The 25,624-nt window shown below is 38.6% G+C and overlaps 1 protein-coding gene across 4 annotated transcripts in view; it reads left to right on the top strand.

Annotated features, from left to right (window-relative positions):
* MAP7D3 (MAP7 domain containing 3) overlaps positions 1-25,158 on the top strand; it is a 29,543-nt gene extending 4,385 nt beyond the window's left edge. The window contains exons 2-19 of one of the 4 annotated variants that reach the window (XM_017659080.3): positions 2,012-2,110; positions 2,206-2,289; positions 3,373-3,536; positions 6,148-6,262; positions 6,816-6,920; positions 9,764-9,856; positions 10,894-11,019; positions 13,505-14,163; positions 14,712-14,842; positions 15,120-15,325; positions 16,520-16,649; positions 17,832-17,970; positions 19,192-19,296; positions 20,299-20,352; positions 21,629-21,731; positions 22,813-23,008; positions 23,930-24,204; positions 24,919-25,158. In XM_017659080.3, coding sequence (XP_017514569.3) covers positions 2,012-2,110; positions 2,206-2,289; positions 3,373-3,536; positions 6,148-6,262; positions 6,816-6,920; positions 9,764-9,856; positions 10,894-11,019; positions 13,505-14,163; positions 14,712-14,842; positions 15,120-15,325; positions 16,520-16,649; positions 17,832-17,970; positions 19,192-19,296; positions 20,299-20,352; positions 21,629-21,731; positions 22,813-23,008; positions 23,930-24,204; positions 24,919-24,926 — 2,792 coding nt within the window. In that variant the 3' untranslated portion in view covers positions 24,927-25,158. Of the gene's footprint in view, positions 1-2,011; positions 2,111-2,205; positions 2,290-3,372; positions 3,537-6,147; positions 6,263-6,815; positions 6,921-9,763; positions 9,857-10,893; positions 11,020-13,504; positions 14,164-14,711; positions 14,843-15,116; positions 15,326-16,519; positions 16,650-17,831; positions 17,971-19,191; positions 19,297-20,298; positions 20,353-21,628; positions 21,732-22,812; positions 23,009-23,929; positions 24,205-24,918 lie in introns of all 4 variants that reach the window. The other 3 variants (XM_017659084.3, XM_017659081.3, XM_037016930.2) reach the window with 3 other exon arrangements.
* Positions 25,159-25,624: the final 466 nt, after the last annotated feature.

Below are 25,624 nucleotides of genomic sequence, written 5' to 3'. Positions count from 1 at the left end.
GTGGCAGGGTGGGGTGTGTGATGTAGGAGGGCTTAATGAATTTATAGACTCTATTTAAGAATTTTTCTTAATACGGTAGTACTGAAATTTCGAGGATAACTGGTTCACAAAATTGCCAGTCATTGAATTAAGGAAGCTGAATAGAGTCTAACCTTCAGATTTAGCTAAGTCATGGATTATCTGAGCTGTTAGGTCTTGGGTTAAAACAAAAAATCCTTCTCCCCATTTGAAATAGTGATCCCTATGGCAGCAATTGTGACTTCACTTTCAAGGTTACTCTGTGTCATGGTGCCCAGGTAGGTATCTTTCCTCAGTGGGAACTTGTCATCTTGGAGTCCATTCATTCTATAAGGGCAGTGACAGCCACTCTGTTCCCTTAATTCTTTTAACTGCCTACCTTCAACTCTTACGGTTTTCTTGATATATAGAGACCAAAATTGTATTGTTGAGGAAAATTTTTCCTCTACCCATAAAGGTTCTTGCAGCTGGTCTAAGAATCAGGTTGACATGAGACAGCTTAACAGGAGAAAAATCAGATTGAATTTCCTAGGTATGGGGCATTGACACAGACATGAGAATCCGAAAGCAGTCAGGGAAAATGAGGTTTGTCTGGCGTCCTGAAATAAGGCAAAGGGAAGGAAAGAGATTCACAGGAAGATGAAGAGAGTCAGTATTTGGCAAACAAATGTTTTGGGCCTTGCAGAAACAATGGGACGCTGAGAGGGATTTTGAAAGATTTTTCAACGTTCCTCCCTGTCTACCTCCCCTAGTTCATACTATACTATAGTTATCTCGGGTGATCGCTCTCTTCTTGGAGCAGGTCCTCTAAGTTCTTTTAGGCCCTTAGGGGGAAGGTCAGAGTTTCTTCCTGAGTCTTTGGGGCCTTGTTTGTTTTCCCCTCCAAATAATCTGCATGGCAAAGTGGCACATTTGGGGGCAGCTGGCCCTTGGCCCACATACAGTACGCTGAATCTCAGGGTCATATTTCCTGTGCCTTTACACCATGCAGGGGAGTTTTCAGTGTTAATATTCAGAGCTTTCCTGAAGATGCCCAGTACTGTGGGACATTTTAGATACAGCCATACATAGCAGTAAAGGGTTCAGGGAATCCATAATAACTATAATAAACTATAATAACCTATAATGACTTGTTTCTGTATCATCCTGGAATTTTAGTTTTTCTTCCTTTCCCACAAATTGTGTCCCCCAATCTTATATTTTACCCTATTGAAGGGTATTTACCACTTTTCTGCCTGTTTACACAAGATGTGTAAATTTATATTTGTTTGCCTGACATTTTTCTACCTAGAATAATACTATTTCCTTGGAAGTTCCTTGGGTGATTCTCCTTCACTGTGCATCAAAATAGAGCTTTTAGCAACTGCAAAGGCCTTGGCCGAAACCCCAGAGGGTGGGGGTGAGTAGGGGCAGGCATTGCTAATTTTTTTAAAGGAATTTAGGTGGCCCTGGTGTGAGTGCTGGGTAGTAAGTTCCCAACCTAGGTGGCTTACCAATAAACTCTTAATACTGGGCCCAATCTCTGAGCGTCTCACTGTTGATACTTTCACTTCTAAATTCAGATCCATAAACTCCAAATATTTTCTAAATTCCCAATTTATGGTGAAACAGTTTTTCCAATTCCTTGCCAGCTCAGTTTTTCTAGTACTTGGTGTAATGTCATGTCTGAGGCTTTTTTGCAAGTTACTAATCACTAGCTCCTGCTCATCCACAAGTTTGTGCTGTTATTGCCACTAAGAGTTCTCTCTTTATGTCCACAGATACACTGGCACATCCACAGAAAACACTTAAAATTCTTTGTTAAGTTATTGTTGGACATCATAGGTATTCAGTATGTCTTTGTTGTTGATGCAGGTTAATCTGTCATAATTTTGCCTTATAGGACATGCTCTCCTTTATCATCAAATATTATTGGCTTGCTTTGCTGCTTCTCCCCACTAGCTGTTTGTATTCTTAATGTCTAATCCCTTTGTTTTCTCTCTCTTTATTCTAGTTGCTGCTGCTCATGCCATTGCTGAAGAAAGACGCAATCAGAGTAGCAGTCGCTGTCTTCCACCCCAATCCTCAAATATAAGATCAGCATTTAAACCAGGTACAGTTTCTAAAATGCTTTGGTAGATCTCAGTGTTATATCATGACAGTTTGATATCCTATTAATGTCTAACTATATTCTTTTTTTTTTTTTAGTAATAGATGGATCTATGCTTAAAAGTGATGTAAAACAAAGATTAGCCAAGGAGCGCAGGGAAGAGAGAAAGAGACAACAAGATGGTATATTTTAAACATTTAAAAAAATCAAAACGAATTAATTTTATGTTGACGTTATATAATTTCCAAAGTGGTTTTACTTATTTTTACTAATCTGTTCATATGATAGATTATATTTTTTATGGTATGTATTATACTGGATTAAGTGCTTTTGCTAAATTAGACAAAGAAAGCCCATGAAAAATATTTACTGTTTACTTTTTAAAGTACTAGTTTCTGTTAGCTTTAACTTTCTGAAAATATCAACGTTTATAGAAACAAGCAGAATGGGATTTCAGTGAGAATGATTCTAAAAATGAAGAAGTTGCTACTAATCCTAGCATAGATGCAGCTTTCACTGATGGCTATGCTTCTCAAGTGTGATTTTGTATCGGGATCTAAAAGAATGCTCTTTCTACACCTTGAGAGAATGCTTTTTCAACTGTGTATTTTTTCTCCTCTGGTCTTCCAAATCTAACAACAAAACTAGTGCTGGACTTCATTCAAATGTATATCAGTCATCTTTGTTTTGGGGAGGAGCTGTTTATTCCTGTAACACTTTAGGAGCGTATTTGACAACTGCACGGAGGAGAAATTTGAATGTAGGAAAACTTAATGCTGTTCAATAATGTGGTATGTGATTAAATCTGTGAACATCAAACTAGCAGGCTTAATATGGTCTTCATAGACGAGGCCTTTGAAGGAAGTTTCCTAGTGGAAGGGAAAAAAAGAAACCCCATATTCTGGCCATGTGTTTTTAAAAATTCTTATTTTAACATACAGCATGTTAATCTGGTGAGGGTTGAGTTCAGCTCAAATCAGCAGAAATATCACATGAAAGAAAATATTTCTTAATTTGGAATTTTAGTTTAGACAGGGTGTGAGTCACCTACGCCAATTCAGTTCTCAAGTTACATGAGCCCCAGTGACGGTGATTCTTTAGTGGCCCTTGCTGTCCGCTGACCCAGTCTTTAGTTATTAGAACAAGTGTTCTTTTTAAGAAAATGAATGAGATAATATTAACTTTATCCTTCTCTGTGTATAATGTGGAAAACATACATATTTTCTTGGCTCTTACACTTTGAAAATGTATTTGGGATATTTCAGCTAATAAAGAAATACAACTACTTGAAAAAGAAAGAAAGTCCAAGATCCAGTTTGAAAAACAGATGGAAGAAAAACAACGAAAGCTAAAAGAACAAAAAGAAAAGGATGAACAGCGGAGAATATCTGCAGAAGAGAAAAGAAAACAGAAATTACGGGAAGAAAGGGTACGTCATTTTCTAGCCTGCTGTGTGATGTTACATTGTGGTGCCTGGGGCTGGAATACTTGGTTCTTAGCCCTTCTCTGCCTCACACCAAATAGCATTTGGTTTCGCCCCGCTGTCCAGTGCTCACAGACCCTGTGCTCACAGACCCCCTGCCCGGCCAGCCGGGGATAGGTCCGTCCTGCCGCCTGGCTTCTCCCCGCCCACTCTTTGCACAGAGCGCTCACGTGCCCTTCCTGTGCCCCTGGCTCCCTCTTGTGTGCACTCACGGTCTCCCTCTTGTTCCTCATATGCCTCTTCTTCCTGTTTTGTGGCCCTACTGCTCTTTTCCTCTCTGGACTCTCTTTTGGTGTGTTTGGCACTTTGTCGGTAGGAGCCACTGCCTTTGTTAGGCTCTCTCTTTTCCCCTTCTGTCCCTCTTGAGTCAATCTGTCTTTTATTGTTTATACTTGGGCACCTGGCTACCTGTCTCATTCTGTCTTCTGATTCTCTCTGACACCAGGTTTTTCTCCTGTAGGTCATTTCACTACTTCACTCGGGGTATCCTTGACTCCTTGTGAATCTAGCAAGTTCTCTTTGACACTGTTCTCTCTCTTGCCGTCGGTCTCTTTTTCTTTATTCCAGTGACCCCGGTGCCCCTAAGTAAGCTTGCCTTCTGGTTCTCTGACTGACTCTGGCCTTCTGTTTCTACCTGAGGTGCTTCACTTTCCTTTCTGCTTTCTCTGTGTTAACTTCTGTTTCTCTCGCCATCTTTAAACTTTCTGCCTGTTGTCAGTATTTGTGTTTGTAGCTCCTTCTCTTTTTGTGTTGCTCTAATTTTTACACGTGTTTTTCTTTCCATTTCTCTTTGGTTCCACCTCTCCCGTGAGCCCTCCCCTGCTGCGGTGCTCACTTCCCCCTTACCTGTGTATGCTGCTGCCCTTGCACAGGCCGCACCCCTCCCCCTCCCCCATCTGGGGAGCTTCCTTATTCTAGGACTGTTCTCCTGCCATTTCTTCCCCATCTGTGGTCCACTACCCCTTTGTCTCTCAGTCTTTCTGAACCTTTTTCTCTTTCTGTGGTTATGTTCTTTTTCCACATTCCAGTGTTTGATGGACTTCCATTCAGAATTTCTGCCACTCTCTGTCTTCCTCTGTGAGACATCTCTATTTACTTGTCTGTAGTAGAGAGAATGAAGGCCAGAGAGAGAGAGAGATTGAGAATAAATTAAGAGAACCAAAGAAAATAAAATGGAAAGCTGTGTGCAGAGCAGGGGAGAGTCCCTGGAGGAGGGAGGCAGTCCCAGGGACTGAGAAAAAACCACCATATTAGAGAAAGAGGGAGCTGAGGGAGAGAACACAAAGAAGAGAAATATAACAAAGTAACAGTGAGACAGAAAGGAGGCCAGAAACATGGCGGGAGAAGAGGCAGAAAGATAAGGAGAAAGGGCAAGAGAGAATCAGCCCAGGAGAGCTAGAGTGGGCACCCGAGTGTGGGCCATGGGAAGAAACCCAGTCTTGGTGGTGCTGAGGAGGGGCGAGTGTGGGTGGGAGATACACGCAAGCCACGATGCAGGAGAGAAAATTCCTGTGAATCACAAATGTTTTCACAATACAGCATTAATCTGTTTTTAGTCTTTATTGTACTTCCTGGGTTTCTGATTTAGAACAGCTTACTTTCTGTTAGAAAATATAATTTTAAAATATTGCCATGAGATAACACTTTATTTGAGAAATTACAGTTTCAGAGGATATGGGCAACTCTCCATTTTCCTTGAGGGTTATCATTGCCCTTAGACAAATGGTGGGGGCATCATAAGGGTGATGTTGCTCTGAAACAATTGTTGTCAGGGAGGGAGAGAAAAACCTTTCGGCTCTGAAGTTGATATGCTTGCCTGAGTATAGCCCATGGTCTGTTACAGCACAGGGGGAAGAAATCTCTGGGAAGAGAAAACTGTGCCCCTCACTTCTGGCAGTAGAGTTGTTCTGCCACACTGTGCATTTACATTTGTATCGCTGTTCTCCTGAGCAGATTAAACTGAAGTTGAGGTCAAGACAAACACATAGGTTATCTTCTTAAAAAGTTTCTTAGTTAACACCAGAATTTAAGATGTTACAAATGTGGGTATGAGAGATGCTTCTGGCATAGATGGCACTTTGTGCATATTAGTTGGTTTTCTTCCTGCCTCAGTCTACAAAGAATTGAAGGTATATTTAAAAAAATACATACTACAATCAGATGGTAAAATAAATGGTTGAGAGAATCAAGCCAGAGGGGAACATGAAAGTAGGAAAACAATAAAGCATAAGGTCTGATGAGCATACACAAAAGTGTACCGCTCAGTTTTTGTACAGTTGCTAGAAATAGGCTAACAAATTTGGTTCTAAATTCCCTGATGATATAAGCAAAGTAGGAAGCAGAGTCAGTTCCTAGATTCGGATCCATGAGATTAAGGCCTGTTTATTCAGGAGAAGCACTAGTACTGATCAGTACCTGAGACATGTCTCTCATTATTTTTAACTTTTATCTGATATGCAAAAATTTGGTGATGAAGCTGTTTTATAACCCACAGATCAAAATTATACTAATCAATGTAGTGAGTATGTAAACATTTGTTGACATTTATTTTAAATAGGAGAGATTCACAGCTGTTCTTTACCGTTCATTGGAACGGAGCAACCGTGTTGATCATCGTCAAAAAAGATGGTCATGGGAAGGCTCAACGACAGTAAATTTGGAGAGTAAAACTGGTAATTAATACAACTGTTAAACTTTAAATTCATTCATGTTCATACTTAAATATTGGCTATTGCTATAAGATTGCACTTAAAACAAGAATTTGAGCTCTGTATTCTAAATGAAAACATTGTCCCTGTACTGTTTAGCTTGCACAATAAATTTATATTTATGTCATGTGCGATTACAAAAGAAACAGATGAAATGTTAATATGATTTTATTTTATTCAGTATATCCAAAATCTTACCATTTAAACTTATCAGTATAAAAATGATTAATAATTAATTAATAAGCTTTACACAGCTTAATCCAATGCATATTTAAAAAATGTCTTCCCTGTCTATTATTGATGTACTATACATTTTCCTCTATATGGACATAATTCTATACAATTGCATAAAACATTAGTAAATTTATATAGTTTGCAGGGAATGACTGTCAGTAAACATTGTGTACCTAATCGATGCATGTTTATGCTGCATAGAACTATATCACTAACCCATTACATTTCAGCTAATGAAGCTTTCTTTAAATGTAAGTACAGTAAATACTGTATTTTTTCTCAGCCAATAAGCGTTCTATATCTACTGAAAAACTTGAACAAGAGACTTCTGGCAGACACAAACAAATGTCTGTGTCATCTACAGGTCTCCAAAATTCCATTGCCAACAGTAAGTAGTTATTTTATGGATTCTACTGAATTTCACACTAATGAAAAAAATCTTTGTATGTATTTTTACAGTACCACTTATTTCTTTAGATTGTGGAACATTTAGATATATTTTAAAAGAGCAGCACATAACTATAGTAGATAGAAATGATCATTATTTTCTGTTTTCATCAACATAAATCCTTTTTTTTGTGATTTGTGTATTAATCATATCAGATGGTTTGTTGGACTGACAGCCCAAACTGAAACATGCTTTGACCAAAAGATATTGCCATTAAGTGGCACAGTAACTTACTTTAAAATTAATTCATATTCTCTCTAACCTATAAATGACACTTTTTTCTATGAACTAGTTAGATTAGTCATTCAGTTTCCATTGTTTTCATGAATATTACCTCATTTAAGAAAAATAATAGCGTATATATAGCAGGGAACAGGTTGATCTGCTCAACATATATTTGTTATTTAGAACAACCTTGTAAAGTTTACAAGCAAGTATAATTACCTTCCTAGTTTTATGGTTAAGACCTCAAGAAATTCAGTGATTTCTACTCTACTGTGCTTTTTTATGGTTTACATTTTGGTCATTTGATAGCTGGATCATGATATTTAAATTGTACATTTCACCAACAAGTCCGTGTTATCCCCCAAAGCAAATAGTGATAGCAGTATTTATGAGAGAAATACCGTGAAGCTCCACTTTACAGCTCTCCAGAGTGATAGTGCAGTGTTCTTTAAAATATACGAAGTTTTCTGCTTCGAGTATAGATACTTCAGAAAGCTTTTGCTCCTAGTGTTTACCCTTCTAATTAGAGTCCTTTATAAAAAAGATATTTACCTGCACATGTGTCAATGACCATTTCTGGCTTGTAGCACATGATGCTTCTCATTGATAATTGAAACGGATTAGACAACCATATACCCATCAATCAAAAAAAAATCCTATTTCTTTCCAGAGGAGGAAATAGAAGTGAACTTGGCAGGGAGAAGACATGGCAAGATAGTCCACATCATTCCCTCAAACTCAGCCATTAGGAAAGAAGAAATACCCCTTTAACGCCTTGTGAATTGAAAAGCATAATTACAGTTTGAATTAAAAAAATGTTTCTTTTGTGTTACTGGGTGCTTTGACATTGTTTTGAACAATGCCAATTGCTGTGAAGTTCCAGTACAGCAAAAGATTGTGGATCTCACGTAAACTATAATTAATTATAGCAGTGGTTAACTTGGGAAAGAGTTCCATTTTTGTCTGTATATTATGGTTTTAATATGTTGAAAAGGGTTTTTGTTTTGTTCATAGTTAAGTTATGTTATCTGTACTTTTAGGGCTTATAATTTCCAAAGATGAGCTTGAGAGGCCTTTCATTGTCAGTCTGGGTGCATCACGTTTTCTCTTGTAATGGGCTAACAGAAGTTGATCACTTGCCATTCTGCCCTTAATATGCTTCCCCAAAGCACTTTCATGGATAGCCGGGGTTCATTCATAGATTAATGTGGGAAGATTTTCTCTAGCACCTTGTCTGTCATAAAATAAATTATTTACCAACTCAATCCTTTAGAAAAATTAGATAATATTCATTGCAAAGTCATGTTTATATACTTCCATTTTAATATATCTTGTTTCACAAGCATTGACTATATATTACTAACTAATTACTTTGAGGAATTAGCAAAGAATTCTTCCACAGACATTATCTTTTTAATATAATGAGCAAACACTACTACTGTGCTTTCATTAATGTATCTACTTGCCCTAATTAATGAGACGTAAAGAGAAGGGCCAGGTGATGACTTTCAAGGTAATAATTAGTTAAATCACACTGAAGGAACAATTCCAAGTAACTTTTTAAATGATTTCTTTACTAGTTTTTAATAGAAGGAGGTATGTGTGGGAGAAACTTGGGGAAATGACTTGCTTAAAGGTATAGTATGTTGTACTCTCTGAAATGATGAATGTTGTAATTAATGATTCCAAGGAAAATAAAATCAATATTGGCAGTGGCTTACCTTTGTAAAATCCCTTCAAATTGAAATGAAACCTGTTCAATCCAGACAGATGAACATTTCAAATTCAAATGAAGTTCATAATCTAACCTGTAATATTTTAAATAGCCCCATTTTAAATTCTGGCTGATTCAAATAGTCTGTTTTTCTTCTGCTCACTGTTAACTCATGAAACTATTCAGGCTGTCTTGTCATTTCTTGCAGTGTGATAATAAAGGATGTGTGACTTAATCGTGATTGACTTGATTATACCTCTGTGGTTCATGTTGCTCAATTACATTATAATTCAAAAATTTTCAAATGGTACTGTATTACACATTATAGGTCCCCAAAAGAGCAGTTACTCTTTAAACAGACACTCCTCAGTATTCTGAGCTCCAGAGTATTTCAGTAAAATGGAAAAGTGTCCACACAACAGACTTTTCCTTTATAAACTGTTTAGGTTGCTAAAATTGTGATATCCATACCAAATGTTAATGATCATTTTTGTCTCCAAAAAATACTAGTTATACCTAAAGTATAAACTACTTTAGTAATAGATGTAATGGATTTCATCTAAAATGAAAGGTTGTTTGTTTCTAATTTGGGAACTTTGATGCTGTTATATAGTATCAGACATGTTCCTCCTAATTCTTAAATGTTTTCTAAATTTTATTTCAGATAAAGAGTAAACTAATTTTAAGTTTGGGGATGTAGAAACTCTGGATAATATTTGAAATCTAAATTCTTATAAGCAAGAGTAGAGAAGATTAAAAGCATTTGAAATAAGGAGTGGCTCATTCCTGAAATATATATTTAAGCAATTGTAAAAGATAATATTCCTTTGCCCTTGATTTCCAGAAAAAACAGAAAGGAGAAGCTCATCTTTGAATAGAAGGTGTAGCAAACTGCATTCATCTACAGAAACAGAACAAATAGAAGAAAAACCAGCTGGTTAGTTATTTCTAAGTACCAATCTTAAATAGTGGTTTAAGAGATATATTTATATCAACATTCAGTTGCTTGAAAAATCATTTCTAAAATTGGGAGTGAAAATATCTTACCTTTAGCTAAAAAATGGTGCCACTTTGGTACCATGCTTATTTGGCTGAAGCCAAAAGAGTCTGTCTTTAAATGAAACATAAAATTCTGCTATCATCTGAACAAGAGGTCTATAATGAAGCTGAAGAACTAGGTCACAGAATGTTGGTGTAGATAGATTTGTACTGGAGGACATGATTCCCTTCAAATATTTCATTAGTTTGCATTTAGAAGTTCTAAATTACTGGCCACATTTTGAACTTAAGATCTGCTCTGTTACTTTATGTATAGCGTCACCCACATCTACCGCTTGTGCATGTTTATTGATGAAGTACTTTATTTATAATAGCTTCTTTCAAACACCTTCCCCTGTAACTTTTCCCTGTCAAACATGAGTGTTGCTTTTTGTTTCATAACCATCCACTTACAGAATACTTTCCACTTAATTGACTCAGGTCAAATCCTATTGTAACGTGCCATTGTCATAGCGATCTTTATGAACATAAAAATTTATTGGGCCAAGATATTTAACAAGATTCACTTTTAACAGCAGAATTCAGGCAGCCCTTGGAGCTTTTGGCAATGAACTTGACCAGTATGACTGTCAGTGGCAAGTAGCTGTAGGAAACGATGCCAAAGCTCTTTTGTCATATCCAACTTTTTTCTCCATTTGTGAGTTCCTGCAGAGAGACACTGTACCCTGGGCATAGTTCTGTTGGATGAATTTCCTAGATTCCTTCCCTTGGGAGTATTAGGGCATGCTGGGGCCTTTGCGCCTTTGCTCAGGGGCTTCCTCAACACGGCAGCACTCAGGCCTGTTAGGGATGTGTTGCTCTCATTGCCCCTACTTTTAAAGCTGGGAAAGTCCATTTGTAGCCATTCCCACTGCTCTTTCTTGCTTTGTATTTGTGAGACCTTAAATTGAATCCTTTCCATTTCTCCTCATGCAGCTCGTTACCCGCATACCAGTCTTCGGGAGAATAATTTAATCACTCGCCTGCTCGTCCCCACAAAAGCTTCAATAGCGAGGAGCAAAAGTGCTGCTTCATTATCAGTCCCTGGAAAAGATACTTCAGGTAACAGGCATAGGGTAGAAATACTGAAAGTGTTAGTATTTGCACTTAGAAAGTAGGTTGTATCACTTAATTTGTTGTAGTGAGGCATAAAAATAATGTGCATCAGTTTCCAAATGAGTGAGTTTACCCAACATTTTATGATGCATATTCATTCTATGACTTCTCGCACAGTAAAATACTAATCTGGCTAATAGGTGATTTATAGGCTGAGACAGGTAATATTGGTGGTGGGTGTTAAATTTTAAAGCTCTGTGGGTTTCTGTACTTGTCCTTAAATGTGGCACAGTACTGAAAAAAAGTACTGGACTCTAAATAAAACTATATAAAATAATGCCAAAGGGAGAAGGTTTCCCACTCCATCCTTCTTTTTTTCCTAAAATATGGAAGAGTAAGAATGAACTTAAGAACATTAAGATTGTTAATAAGATAAAGCCTTCAAAGTTATTTGCATTTTCTCAGTTACAGTTTATGTAGTGTAGACATGCCCGTGGGCAGTAAGAAGTCCTCAAGGATGGGGAGGACTGATGCATTGTTCCTGTCATTTTTTTTCTTCCTTTACTTTTTTTTTCCAGAATATATCCCACCCCCCTTTGTTTTTATTCTGCCAGTAGTCATATGGTTAGTAGAATAAATGAAAATACCATCACAGACTTGCTGGTAATGCAGCTTTACTTCTTTTGGTTTGAATTCCTGACTTTGTTTATGCCAATTTTATGTTGGTCAGATTATTTTTTACCAGTCTCCTCCAGTCTATTGTATAATATTTCAGATTACTTTCATTTTCATCAAATATATCACTCCCATCAAAAAACTCAATATTTTGTCTTAAATTTCTATAGCTAATAGAAATCTAATTATTAAACTTACTATGTTTTCTGTAGCATAAACTCTCAATGTTAAATGATGTGACTGTTTAGGCACATTCAGATATGTAAATAAAATGCTCTCTCCACCAAAAGTGAGGGAATAAAACATAACATTTAATAGTCAAATTTTTTATCCATAGAACTCAATCTTTGGTAATTTGTTCTATTTTAATTATTTGATGAGATTATGTAAAAATTTGCCACCCATAGTTAAAGATGAGGTGACTAATTTAACATGTCTCAGGAAAGCCACCACCAAATACCTTTTTAGGAACATTTACTTTTTCTTAGACAGCAATAAATATTTAGTACAGGAAAACTTTTAAATATAATTCTCTAATGGATAAAGAGGTACAGACTTCTGGTTATAAAATAATCATAGGAATGAAAGTACAGCCTTGGGAAAATAGTCAATAATATTGTAATATCTTTGTATAATGACATAACTTCATTTATCATGATGAACATTTAGTAATATATATAATAGTCAAATCGCTATGTTGTACACCTGAAACCAATATAATATTATATATCAAATATGTTTTAATAAAAAATACATTAATTCCCTATTATCCCAATATCCACTGACAACTGAATATTTTTCTTTGCATTTATGTGGTTTTTTTTTCACAAAATGGGATCATAACCTGCTTTTGTTTAAACTCCATGTATACCATTTTCTATGTCCAAATATTGTATATTATTACTCTTAATGACTGCCTTAGTATAGCCCAAATTTCCTGTTGAATATTTGGATTATATTTTCAATTGTTTCAATGTTATAAACAATGCTGTAGTAAGTATCCTTGTTACACACATTTCATTTGTTTGCCTGATTTTTTCCCTAAGGATAAACCTAGAAGTGAAATTGATAGAACAAAGAGTATGTACTTTCTTAAGTGGCTTTTGATACATTATTGACAAAATACCTCCCAGGGAGCCTATATAATAAATTCACATTCCCACCAGCAGTATATGAAGTTGCCTGGTTCCCAACATTGGTATTATCACTTTCCTCATCTTAGGTGGTACTGAGTATTATCATTTTTGTTCATTTATTAGGCAAAAAATACTTAGATTGTTAAAGCTGGAAGAGAACTTCGAGATCTAGCCCATTCTGATTAATGTCTCATTACAATTTTTAGTATTGGTGAGAAAACGCTCTTTTTTATTTCTATTCTAAAACAATCATATATAGAGTGTCCTACATAATCCCCTGTAATGGTAAGATTTCTGGCCTTGGTGAAGTTGTTTAGATTACTTGAAGATCTTGTAATTTTCTATGAAAATCATTCTGAACTATCAAGTGATTAAAATAGGAATGGTTTATTGCAAACATCAACCTTGGAGAAACATTTTATTTTCCTCTATAGTGGACTGTCGCTTCACAGCACCTCTGTTGGTGGTGGTGCTTCTGCAGTACCAACTTTGCGAGGCTTCTCTCCTGTGTTTGTGATCCAATTCACTAAACAAACACTTCCGTGTTGTGTGTAATCCCTGTGATTTCCTAATTAAGTAGTCTCTTTTCTCTCTGTTTTTATTTATACTGTTACATGGTATATTTCTGTTTTGTCAAATTTGTGACTATGAAATTTCACTCTGTCTGCATTCATCCACAGGCATTAATACTTTAATCCAGTGTACAAACATGCCCTTGTGTAGCCATAGCAGTGATGAACTGAAGAAAACCACAGTACTTCGCAAGTCAGTAGTGCTTCCCCAGGAGAAAATAGAAACAGCCCCCAAGGTGAGCTTGGAAGCACCCCCCAAGGAGAACATGGAGGCGCCCCCTGAGGAGAACATGGAAGTGCCCCCTGAGGCAATCATGGAAGCACCCCCCAAGGCGAGCGAGGAAGCACCCCCTGAGGAGAATGTGGAAGCGCTTCCTGAGACGAGCGTGGAAGAGTGCCCCAAAGTGAGTACAGACACCACCCCCCCCAAGACAAATGTGGCGGTGCTCACCAAGAGCATGGAAACATCACCGGAGGTGAGCGCAGATCCATCCCCTGAAGTGAGCATGGACAGGTCCCATGAGGTGAGCGTGGACCCATCCCCTGAGGTGAGCATGGACTCTTCCCTCGAGATAAGCATGGAAATGTCATCTGAGGCAAGCATGGAAGCATCCCCAGAGGCTAGTGTGGAAGTGTTCCCCAAGGATAGCATGGAAGCTCTCCCCAAGGAGAGGTTGGAAGTGTCCCCTAAAACGAGCACGTCTGAGGCATCCCCTGAGGTGAGCGTGGACACATCTTCCAAGGTGAAAATGAGAGACTCTCCACAGGTTTGTCAAATGCCTTTTACTGACAAATTTTCTATTAAAATCTATATATTTAGTTGTGTAGATTATGATAGGTCAGGTTTCATAGCATAGCAACTTATTATCTGTAGCATTCTGCTAAAAAATTAATGAAAGAGGAAAACTCACATTAATGATTTAAAATTCTCTGATATTCATTGTACTGGAGTTTCCCCCAGAGCTGGAATATTAGCTTTTTAGTAAAAGGGAGAAAATGTAGCAGTTTTTGAAGAAATTTTCTGAAGAAAATTTTTTTGAGAAATATGCAAACCCTTAGTTAGGATTTTACAAATACAATTAGGTTTTGAAGTAAAAGATCTCTTTAAAATTTATTCTTTCTATGACCTGCTTGAATTGTGTAACATGAATTGTTAGTCTGGAAGAATGTATCTCTATACCTAATTCTCATACATGAAAGGAAAATTGAGAGTTTATAGAACTATAATCATATTCAGAATATTTTTCTCATAAAAAGAGAAGCCAATTGCAGTAGGGTAAATGCTAGTAACTACTTATTGTATTGATCTATTCAGAAATCAGAAATGGACAAACAGGCCTCAAACCCTGTTAGCAAGAAGCGTCCATCGTCACACATACCATGTTACAAATGGCCATCTCCTCCTGCAAGTGGGTGGCGTCCGCCCTCTCCCATCAGTGCTAATAAGTAAGTAGCTTGTTTGCAACTGTTCCTGATAGGTATTTTAGCAGGGTAGATTTCACATCAGTGTTTCATAAGTGAATTAATGTAATATGCATGGTAATGTAAATATAAAGAAAAAACCTTTAAAAATGGATTTCCCTTTGTCTATTACAAAATGTTATCTCATAATATCAAGACACTATATATTATGAAATGGTACACTATAACTTAATTAGGACATCCTTATTACAAAACCCTATCAGACTTTCCCCACTAACTATTAATTACTTTTTCCCAGCAGGCAAACCCAAAAGAATCGTCCCCCATCACCTTCACCTGTCACGTCAAAACAGTCAGCACATTCTTCTCTCCCCTATAAAATAATTCCTGTTCAGCGTACCGTATTTGCACAAAATGCATTGGGTAGTATTGGGAAGAAAAGAGAAGCAGTTCCTAAGACCACTAATAGCTCTGTGGCCGTAAGCCAAAAGCACGTGATCTCTGAAGGTAAGTTCCTTCACTAAGAGGTTTATTTTGGCAACACAGAAACTCATAAGGTAGTTTGGGAATGGTCAACTTCACTTTATTTCCTAATTCAGAGAAGTTTGAATGTAAAAAGAATTTGAGAGCAAGTTTTTAGATAAAGAGAATTTAACCAATCACTGGCACACTGCTTACTTCTTGCCAGAGTTTTTACTCACCAGCACTCCTTGTTTTGGAAAATCCCTTTCTGGAACTGATGTTAAAATTACTGGTTGGGTCAACATGTTGTCTAAGTGATGGTCCCTATGGTATCTTCCAGCTCTGGTAGTGGCTGGTTCTGTGAATGGCCCTAAAGTGTTTTCCATCCTTAGAGCACATCTTGCTGTTTGTGGCTGAGCAGGTTTCTATTAAGGGACTATAGGTAAGTTTCCGTACATAGGCCAAAACATGTGCCTGGGCAGTATGTGGGCCCCTGAAAGTACCATGTTGGTATTTTTGCTTGTCAGATGTGTATCTTAATATCCATGGACATTACTTAATTTAAGTAATGTTTGCTTTTTTAAGGAATTCCATAGTGAATTCTTTGTAAACAACCTTTTTATTACAAACTGCTCATTCTTGGTATCTTTAAAATCCTCATTTTCATATGTGGTTTTTTTTAAAATAAACTACTCAGATGGTCTAAAATATTAGAATATTCCATGTGGTCCCCACCTTTTTTTTATTGAAAGTCTTGGTTTCTTTGGTTATATGCAATTAGCCACCTTATGATCAATCATAAATAGTGATATATACTATTATCAACATTCAGCTAAGCAATATTTAGTAAAAGTGCACAAATTTCAAAATATATGCTGGATATATTTTGTTTAGTTGAGTATTTAAGATTTGTATACTTTGTCTGGACCATCATAAGCTCATCTTCCTCTATTTTCTATCTAAATCTATTTTCCTGTAGGGTCCCTGTAATCAGGTATCTCTCAAAACCAAAGTAGGGGTATGTTATTTTATTTTGGAACAAGTAGTTGTTATGGGGAAGTTGGGGTTTTGAACAAAATCTGTTATGTAATCACTGATAGCTTGCTTGTTGTTTATAAATTTTAGACCATGTGCATACTGTTTAGTTTTTTTAATATTGTTGGTTGTCATGCACCTCTGTTGTACTTCAGGGGCAGTAAATTCCCTAAACTAATTACTTTGCATGTTGATTTAAACTAGGGTCTGGTAATAAAAGCACACCAGGGTCTATGAATGCTGAGGAGGCAACAAAAATTTTGGCAGAAAAACGACGCCTTGCTCGTGAACAAAGGGAAAAAGAAGAAAGACTACAAAAAGAAACAGAACAAGGGTCAGTACAAAATCATCCTTCCTGTACTATAAATCTTGGCAGGGGCTCAAATTGTGAAAGTCACAATTTACCCTCAGGTTAGGTGTATTATAAATTCTCAAAAAGCAACTGACTTTCTTCAGCATGAATCAAATGACTCATTGCCTTCTAAACAAGTTGGGAAGCATCCGTGTGAGAGGACACTGGTGAGAGGTAGATGAATGGTGTGCTCCTCTTTGAGTCTGCACGCATCGAGGGCTGCTGTGTGCTATAAAAATGCATAGAAGTGACGCAGACTTATCGCAGGGTCCCGTATCTTCACAGCAGCACCTGAATACATTCATTGGTATTAACCCCTGTCTTTATTTTCAAAACCTTTTGTGACCTTAGAATTTGTAAACCTGGAAAGTGTACTTCCTGGTGTTTTACTAGGGGTGCTTTCCAGTGACCTTTGTGACACTTGACTCTCAACAGTCATTGCTGGAAGGATTTCCTGTGAGCAGCAAATCTCATGTACAGTTGTGTGCATTGTAAGTCTGTCCAAGGGTTTCTTGATCCCCAGTCTTGAGGCCTGTTTGATTTGGGACCCTGTAATGTAAACTTCTCTCTACTGTCTGCAAAGAATAACTATAGTCCTGGCTTTGTTTTTAAGTATTAAAGTGTTTTTGTGATACCATCACATGCTTTCCATATACTTTGTATGGGTTTGAGAGAAAAGAGGAGAAGGGGATATTGTAAATAGCAAAAAACTATAACTTGAAGAATGCTATTCATTGCTTTTATGGAAACAGAGCTAATTTAGCATTTTAAAAGCCCTAAATACTGGTCATTATGGACTGGGCTTTCCTCCTCTGGATACTACCTGCCCCTCTTCTAAATTACCCAGGTCACACCCCCATGTGAGATTGGGTATGAGCATGTGTAAATGTGGCCTTTTGGAGAGTCCCGTCTGTCTAAAGCAGTTAAGGAGTGATTGTATTTCTCTCTTGCATATGTTTTAAGATGCAAAGTAGCCCACTCTGATATAAATCCTTTTCTACTCCCAAGGGCTAGTTTCCCCCACTTACAAGGGTACAGCTGTACAAATTCTGTGTAGTAAATAGAAGCAGTATCACTATGAAAATGCTCACACTACCTACTGCAAGCTGTGTATGGAAGACACCAAGACAAATACTTAGTTACTTAAATATTCTGTGTCATTAGGGAAGTGAAAGACATGGCAAAGAAAGCAGTTGAAGGCCAAGAAGAAGAGTTCTTGAAATCTGAAGATGGGCAAGGACAAAAGGAGGTAAAACCGAAGAAAGAATATCAGGATCAGGAAGACCAGAAAGTGCTACTACAGGTTTGCTGGCCATACACTTTATCAGGGGATGAGAATCAGATTATAAAATGCAGTTGAAACCCAAAGCAGAAGTCTGTTTCTCCAAGAAAGAAGATGAGCAGATGCAGCATTCTCTGGCTGCATTTTTATATTACCATCTAGCTATTACCCAGTATCACTGCAACTCATTCTCAGCCACCCCGGCACAATCCTAGTATGTTTTCCACGTGCAACAAGAGCAGAAAGCAAATTATAGATAAGCAGACCTTTAGTTTGTCTACATAAGCGTTATTGTAGCTTAGTTCCAGGAAATTCAAGTTGCTTGCGCATAAACATCTCATATGAGTTTTCTAGTCCTGCATTTTATGGGGACACTCACAGCTGTAGCCAACACTTCCCCTCCAACAGATAAGATAAAAATTATGAGCATCTCAGAAAGTTTAGTCATCAAATTCACCAATAAGAATGTCTCACTCATGTAAATTCAATTAACAGATAAATAAATCCCCAAACTGATCTCTGACTTGAGCTAATTCAAATACTCAGTTTGAAATAGTTAACATAGCCTAATTTATATACCAGTTTTAGTGTATCACTCATCAAATTCAGTTATATGTTACATAAGTGACTGTATGCATTTGTATTCCTTGAGAAGGTACCTTTAAGAATCTTCTCCAGTGTTTTTGAGAAGTGTTAAGACTTTGCCCCTTTGCTATGTTAATGGATAGCTACACAATCACATAGATTGAAGCTAGAGTGGTATGGTGGCCACTGTAATAATAACCCTGAGGTCCAGGAGGGGACTAACATGCCTTCTAAATCCTCAAGATAATAATTAACCTAGTTTTGTACATTTTAGCTAATGCTTTGAAGACATAATCCGTGAATGTTGTATATACAGGTAGTGTCAATCAAAAAGTCACATTCTTTTTATTTATTCATTTTTAATTAAGGTATCATTGATTTACAATCTTATGAAGGTTTCACATGAGCAACATTGTGGTTTCAACATTCACCCATATTATTAAGTCCCTCCCCCCACAACCCCACTGTAGTCACTCTCAGTGTTAGTAGGATGCTATAGAGACATTACTTGTCTTCTCTGTGCTGTACTGCCTTCCCTGAAAAGGTCAAATTCTTTTATGCTGTATAACATTTCACTGTTTAATTTTTTAAACTAGTGTTCTCTGATGTCACTCAGATACATTGAGATTAAATGATGTTTTTATACAAATTTCCTAGAAAGAGGACACCAGCTTAAAAGCTCAGGAGGAGGCCGACAAACGCAAGAAGGAACATGAGAGAATTATGTTACAGAACTTGAAGGAGAGATTAGAAAGAAAAAAGGTACTTTCTCTATTTTTGGGGGGATTTGATTCTTTGTTTAAAACTGTATAGGACACATATCAAAACATGTTTTTGAAAATCACACACAAGTGATATGCTGGCTCCTGGTTGTTTTCCCATTATACTGTCTTCTTCCTGATCCAAGGATCTGACCTCTGCTACCTTGAAGGGTCCCCTCTTACGACCATCCCTCTCCCTCATGGACCACTGGTGGCTGTTAGAGTGATGCCTCAAATAGCAAATCTGTGGGAACAGAGTTCCTTTGAGTAGAATTATTCAGGTCATGGTAGGGGTTGGAAGTTTCTTTGTCTAAACTGGGCTGGTCGTTGCAGCAGCTGAATGGGAGGGAGCAGAAGGTGCAGGCTTCTCTGAGAGGCTGAGGTGCAGGCTGTTTGTAAGGTAGGACCTCACTTTATGCAACTCACATGGCTCGTGGGAGCAAGAAAGACCCTGGACCAGGCCAAGGTGTTGCAGGGCCTCTGTCAGGAGATCGGTCAGCCTGAGGAGGCCAGAGAGCTGTAGCTGTCCTCACCTTCAGGGAAAGAAGTGTCCACTGGGGAGAGTTCTTTCCTTCCTGGGTGTGTGCTTTTTCTAGTAAAAGCTCTGATGGTGCCCTATCATTGGGGTGCATTCTTTTCATTAATATTAGCTTTAGCCATGGTCTGTTCAGACTAAAATTACATTTAAAAGTCCTAATTGGTTTACAATAATATGTACTTAGTCTAAGTAATGAATTTCTAAGTCTGCAAAATTAGGAGAGGTCATTTCGATTTCTGTGTTATGAATACAACTGTCAAACTCAAGGCAATTTGCTAGATGACTGTGAAACTGGGATTGGAAGGACCCTAACTGCCCCAGGGTCTCATGTTGGTTAAGTCTGTGACTTGGGAGCAGTCACTGGTAGTGCCCACTTCTGGAAATTGGAAATAATCCACTTCTTCAGTACCACTGTTTTGTTTTTAATTTATTTTCATGTTTGAATTTTTATTTTCCTTTAAATAGAGAATTGAGGAAATTATGAAGCGGACAAGAAAGACAGATTCGAATGCTTCAAAGGTAGTCTGCATGCTCTTGACCAGCAGCATGTAAGAACTGCTGTTGCTTCACATTCTTGCTGACTTTACTTTTTGCCAGTCTGGTGGTAATGAAATAAAGTATGACTTCTGCATTTTCCTGCTTCTTAAAAAGTGTCGAGCCTGTGTTCTTATCTTCAGCTAGCTTTCATGTTTTTTCTTGTGTGAACTGCTTGTTTAGGTTTTTAGCCCTCAGCTTTTGTACTGATTTGTCTTTTTCTTATTTGTAGCTCTTAAAATGTTCTGGATACTACTACCTTCTTGGCTATATGTGTCAGATATCTTCCCCCAGTTTATGGCTTCTCTTTTCTTAATGCTGTCTTCTGCTGGATAGAAAGTTCTTAATTTTCACATTGTTGAATTTACTGGTGTTTTGTGGTGACTAATGGAGTCAGGGACCTTTTCTTATGATTATTGGCCATTTAGAGAGGATTTGGTGGAGTATCTTTTGCCCATGTTTCCATGTGGTTGCTGGCCTTTTTCTTACCGATCTGTAGGAGTTCTCACCTGCTCAGGTTATGCGCACTTTGGAGAGATGTATTGCAGGTATTAGCCCCATACTGGAGTTTGCCTCAGACTCTCCTAATGTCTTTTGATGAACAGAAGTTCATTTTAATGAACTCAAATTTAGTGGGTTTTTTCCCTTTATGGTTAGTGCTCTTTGGGTCTGTCTCATAAATAATTTGTTTACCCTAGCGTCCTACGTTTTGATGGATTGCATGTATCCAAGGACTTTTTTCTCTAGATTCTGTGCTCTTCACCCTCTGTGCTACACAACTGATAGTTTGCCTGTTTGCAACTATGGTCATTCATGCCATGAGAATTTGGAATAGAAATGTTATTTTTGAAAAGTTCTGGGAGTCACCATCTCAAAGACCATTTATAAAGTGCATTGGCCTGAGAAATTTTACCTCATGTAGCAGCCAAGAATTTTTTTTTTAGCTATTCACCAGTTGGCTCCACATTGGCTTAGGACTCCAAGTGGGCAGAGACCACATGCCAACCCAGAGCTGCTGTCCTTTGACTCTCATTCAGGGAAGTCTTCATTCTTGAGTGTATTTCCCCAGCTGAAAGGTACAGCTAGGACTGCGTGTCCTGTCCCCAGTAGATTCTTGGGGCCAGAGAGGTCAGACTTTTTTACCTTTTAATTGATGACAAAAATTAGCCACCAACCCAGCCGTGAAATCTGTCTTCTTTGAAATAACTAAGTCCGGATGATTGAATATTGTATGTAATCATGGCTTTCTTTTTCATCATAGGCTGTAGAAACATCTGTTAACAACATATACGAGGAGGACGAGGCAGATGACGAGGACGAGTCAGAAAGTGACGAGGAGTCCTCCGAGGCCAAGCATCCATCCGGTTTGCCTGGGTTTAGAGTCCTATTAGCCACCATTTAGGAGCCAGGCTGCCTAGGTTCACCCAGGGCGGCCTCTGTTTCTGAGTTTTGTAGCTTTGGGCGAGTTACTTAACCTCTCTGCTCAGTTTTCCTGTCTGAAAAAGGAGAAGCTACTATCTTCCTAGAGGCGTCATGAGAGTTCAATGCGATGATCTGTGTAACACTAAGAATAGTGCCTGATACATTAAATGCTCAATAAATGCTGCTGTAGCTGTTACAGTTTTATAGGCTGATGATAGATGGCAGCTCTTTCCCAGCTGGATATGAGGGTTGCTAGCATCATAGCCCAAGGCCTCATAAGGCATCTTGACCCACAGAGGTGGAATGCCACTTTCCACCTCATTGAGCAGAAGTCAAGTCATGTCATGATATGTGTGCCCTCTAAGATGTACTGTTGATTTCCTGTGAGCAGGAACTACATTATGGCAGTAGTCATTTAGCAATAATTATGGAATTTGAGAAAACACAGTTCGTCTGCCTTTATCTCACAAACAGCTATTGAGCGTGCAAGTCAGGTGCTCTGCTAGGTCCTGAGGATACAGAGATGAAGAGACATGGTCCTTCACCTCATGGAACTATAGCCAGCAGGGAGACGGACAGATGAACAGTGATACTGCCACAGCTAGTTGCATTAAAAGAAGCAGGGTAGGTGTAGGATCTGCCTTAGTGCATTGAGGAAAGCTTAAGGTGAGAGGTAGCATTGGAAGTGAGACTAAATTAGGAGGAAGAATTGGCTCGGTGGGCAGTCAGGAGAAAGGGTGACAGCATGGTGTGAAGGTCTGCCCTCTGGCCATTCTTTCCTGTCAAAGGAAAGAGGGCATGTTCCTTATAGGTGGTCCTTCTGTGCTTTGAGGACAGCAGCCTAGGCCGTGGCTCCTGGAAGTGAAGAGCTTAGGGGCTGCTGAGCCTGTCACCCAGCTAGAGTGCTGCCATCTGACTCTCCTGCCTTTATACAGATGTCCCTTGGGGATCACAGCCTTCACACTTTTTCTTACCTTTGTTGTTGAAACTCCAGTTTTAATTTTGTTCCTCTTTTTTTCCTAGCCTTAAACAATGGTGTGGATTCATCCATAGAACTCAAAACACATTTTAAAAATGTGAAGAACACCCCTAACCTGATGTTTTTAGATGCCACTTCTGGCCAAGACCATAAAGAGACAAAAACATTTTTTAATGGTGACATGAAAACGTTCAGACAGAGAAGTGTGAAAGACCCACTGACTCAGGCAAAGTGTACCAGGTGAGTCACTCAGCAAGCTTATCAGAATAAACTTCATGGGATTATAATCCACATTCTTAGAATGATACAAAAGGTTATTAACTGAGCTCTTAGTTTCTACCAAACACAGTCAGCCACTTGCAGAAATAAACTCATTCCCTTCTAACAATCTTGCTAGGTAAAAATTAGCATCTCCATTTTTACAGGTAAGGAACCCGAGGCCCAGAGAGATCATGGGCTTTATTTGCCCAACATTCTTCTGTTAAAGGGCAGAGGCCAGATTCAAAGCCAAATATATCTGAATGCAAACTGTGCTTTTGTTCACACTGGTTAATGTCTTCTAAAATCAGGAAGAGGACATTGAATGACTGCTGTATACCAGGCACTCTGCATGACCTATTTTAATTAACACTGCAACTCTGAGTTTAGTATTAATGTTGTCATTTTACATGGGGGGAACTGAGGGACAGAGGTTAGGTCGGAAGAGCAGGAACAGATTCTTGGAAAGGAAGGCTCCTCAGGCAGTTGCCTGAAAGGACATTGACGTACAAGGCCCATGGAAACAGGAATCCTCTAGGAGGCGCAGTGATGGTGTGGAAAGAGCAGCGGAGCTAGAAAACCGTTAGTCCTCACTCTGCCTTCCTGACTGTGTCCTGGGTCAGCTTTATGGAGGGACAGGCTTCCTGGAGTCCTGCAGGCCTAGCTGCTCATAGCCCCCTTGGTGTTTCCCTGGGACCCTAGGGCTTTGTAGGACACAATTTAGAGAAAGCAGTGTGTCCTGTGATCTCCAGGGTCCCTTCCAAAGCCTTCTTGTTCTGTGATTATGAAAGTTCCTTTACTAACAAAGTATTTCTTAGAAGTTTGTTAAAGGATAAAGCTTCTTTCAAGACAAATCCTTAGTTTGGGGATAATTAGGAGTCCAATGAAAACCTCTCCTTTCAGACCCTCCACCAAGAGATCGGCCAGCCGAGCAGCAAAAACCAGAAAGGCAGATGAAGCCAGCAACTCTGTGGGACCTTCCAGGAGTTTATACTCAGAGGCAGAGGAGTGGCTCTGTGACAGGATTATTGGCATCGGAGGTGAGACAGAGTCACTTATGTCCAGTGTCCTTCCTGATAGCCCAGAACACCATTTGGAAGAGTCTATAACATTCCACCCAAGTTCCCAGATACCTTTAGATGACAAGGAAGAAGACAAATGTGTTCTCGCTGCATCAGGTAAGACCTCATCCTATCTTCACTTCTCTTGAAAGGCAGTTGACCCTGAGCCTCCTCTGCTTTTGGCTGTTCCAGGGCTGCCTTGGCGCCGTGTAACTTTGGAGGCTGGGGAGAAGACAGTGGTGTACCTAAAGACTAGGTTGATGCTGAAGTTTGCTTTCAGAGAGTAAATGACTTGATGCTAATTTTTTTCTTATCAAAGTATCATTGATACACAACTTACGAAGGTTTCACATGAACAACATTGTGTTTGAACATTCACCTGTATGCTGCAATCACTGTCTATCAACGTAGTAAGATGCTACTTAATGCTAATTTTTATGTCCTCTATTTCCTACCAAAGTAGGTTCTTTTCAAACCCCAGATCCCTCAGATCCTTCCAAGTTCCTGATCCACCAGCTGCTTTACAGTGTGCAGATCATTCAGGGCAGACGGTTAGTGAGGCCTTTGGAATTCGCCTCTCAACCTGAGTGTCCAAAACCAAAAGGCCTTTGTTTTTCTTTCCTTGAGAAATTCTTTGAAATTGAGACAACCTAGGCCTATTTGGGAATTGGGGATGTGCAGAACATTTAATAAGAGCAGCAGTATGTCAGCAACTCCAGGGGGGCTTCTGAGAGTCCCAGGCCTGCCCTGAAGGGAGGCCAGGACACAGATGCTGGTGAAGCCACCCACTTTTCTACTAATATTCCCGCTTTTCTTTTTCCCTCTGGTCAGATATATAACCTCGTGCAGCCTGGAAGAGAATTCATTCTCCACTCTGGAGTTCAACGTCCAGGTCAATCTCCCAAAATTTCTCTGCCTCCAACTTGAACCTGGCAAACAAAATGACCATCAAAAAATGGGAAAACATCAAAAGTCACCTTAATGCATCTCAGAAGATGCTCTTATCATCCTGAATCTTGCCCACAAGCAAGAGTCCTTAGTAAAGAGTCATTTTTGTTTTCCTGTAAAGAACGCCATTGTCTCTCATTCTTGTGTGTCCTTGCCACACGTGTGTGATTGTGCGTCAGGGCTGCCTTTATAAAATGGTAACCCTTGGTTTCTAAAAGAACCTCTACCCAAGGAATAATTGTCTCTCAGTACCTATTTAAAATCTTAAAATGACATTTGTTCTCTTTAATAATTACATTAATTTAGCAATTAAAACTCACATTCAATTTTGTAGAGAACATAGAGGGATTCCGGATTGCTCACAAGAGCTTTGTTGCATCATTTCCAATTACACAAATACAAAAGGTTGCAAAATACAGTAAACCACATTCTACCATTATGTACGTACATTTTGAACTCTGCCTTAGCAATCTGCCAGCCACATGCACAGGTGCTGCTACCCCCCAGTGTTGAGAGTCCCAGAACGTGTGATCTGGGAGCAGTTAGCATCTTTTGTGCTCTTGTCAGTGTTCCTGATGAAGTACATATT

This window comes from Manis javanica, chromosome X (assembly GCF_040802235.1).
Source record: "Manis javanica isolate MJ-LG chromosome X, MJ_LKY, whole genome shotgun sequence".
Classification (NCBI taxonomy): Eukaryota; Metazoa; Chordata; class Mammalia; order Pholidota; family Manidae; genus Manis; species Manis javanica.
Note: the sequence above shows the minus strand (reverse complement) of the source record. Positions and strands in the feature narration are given on the sequence as shown.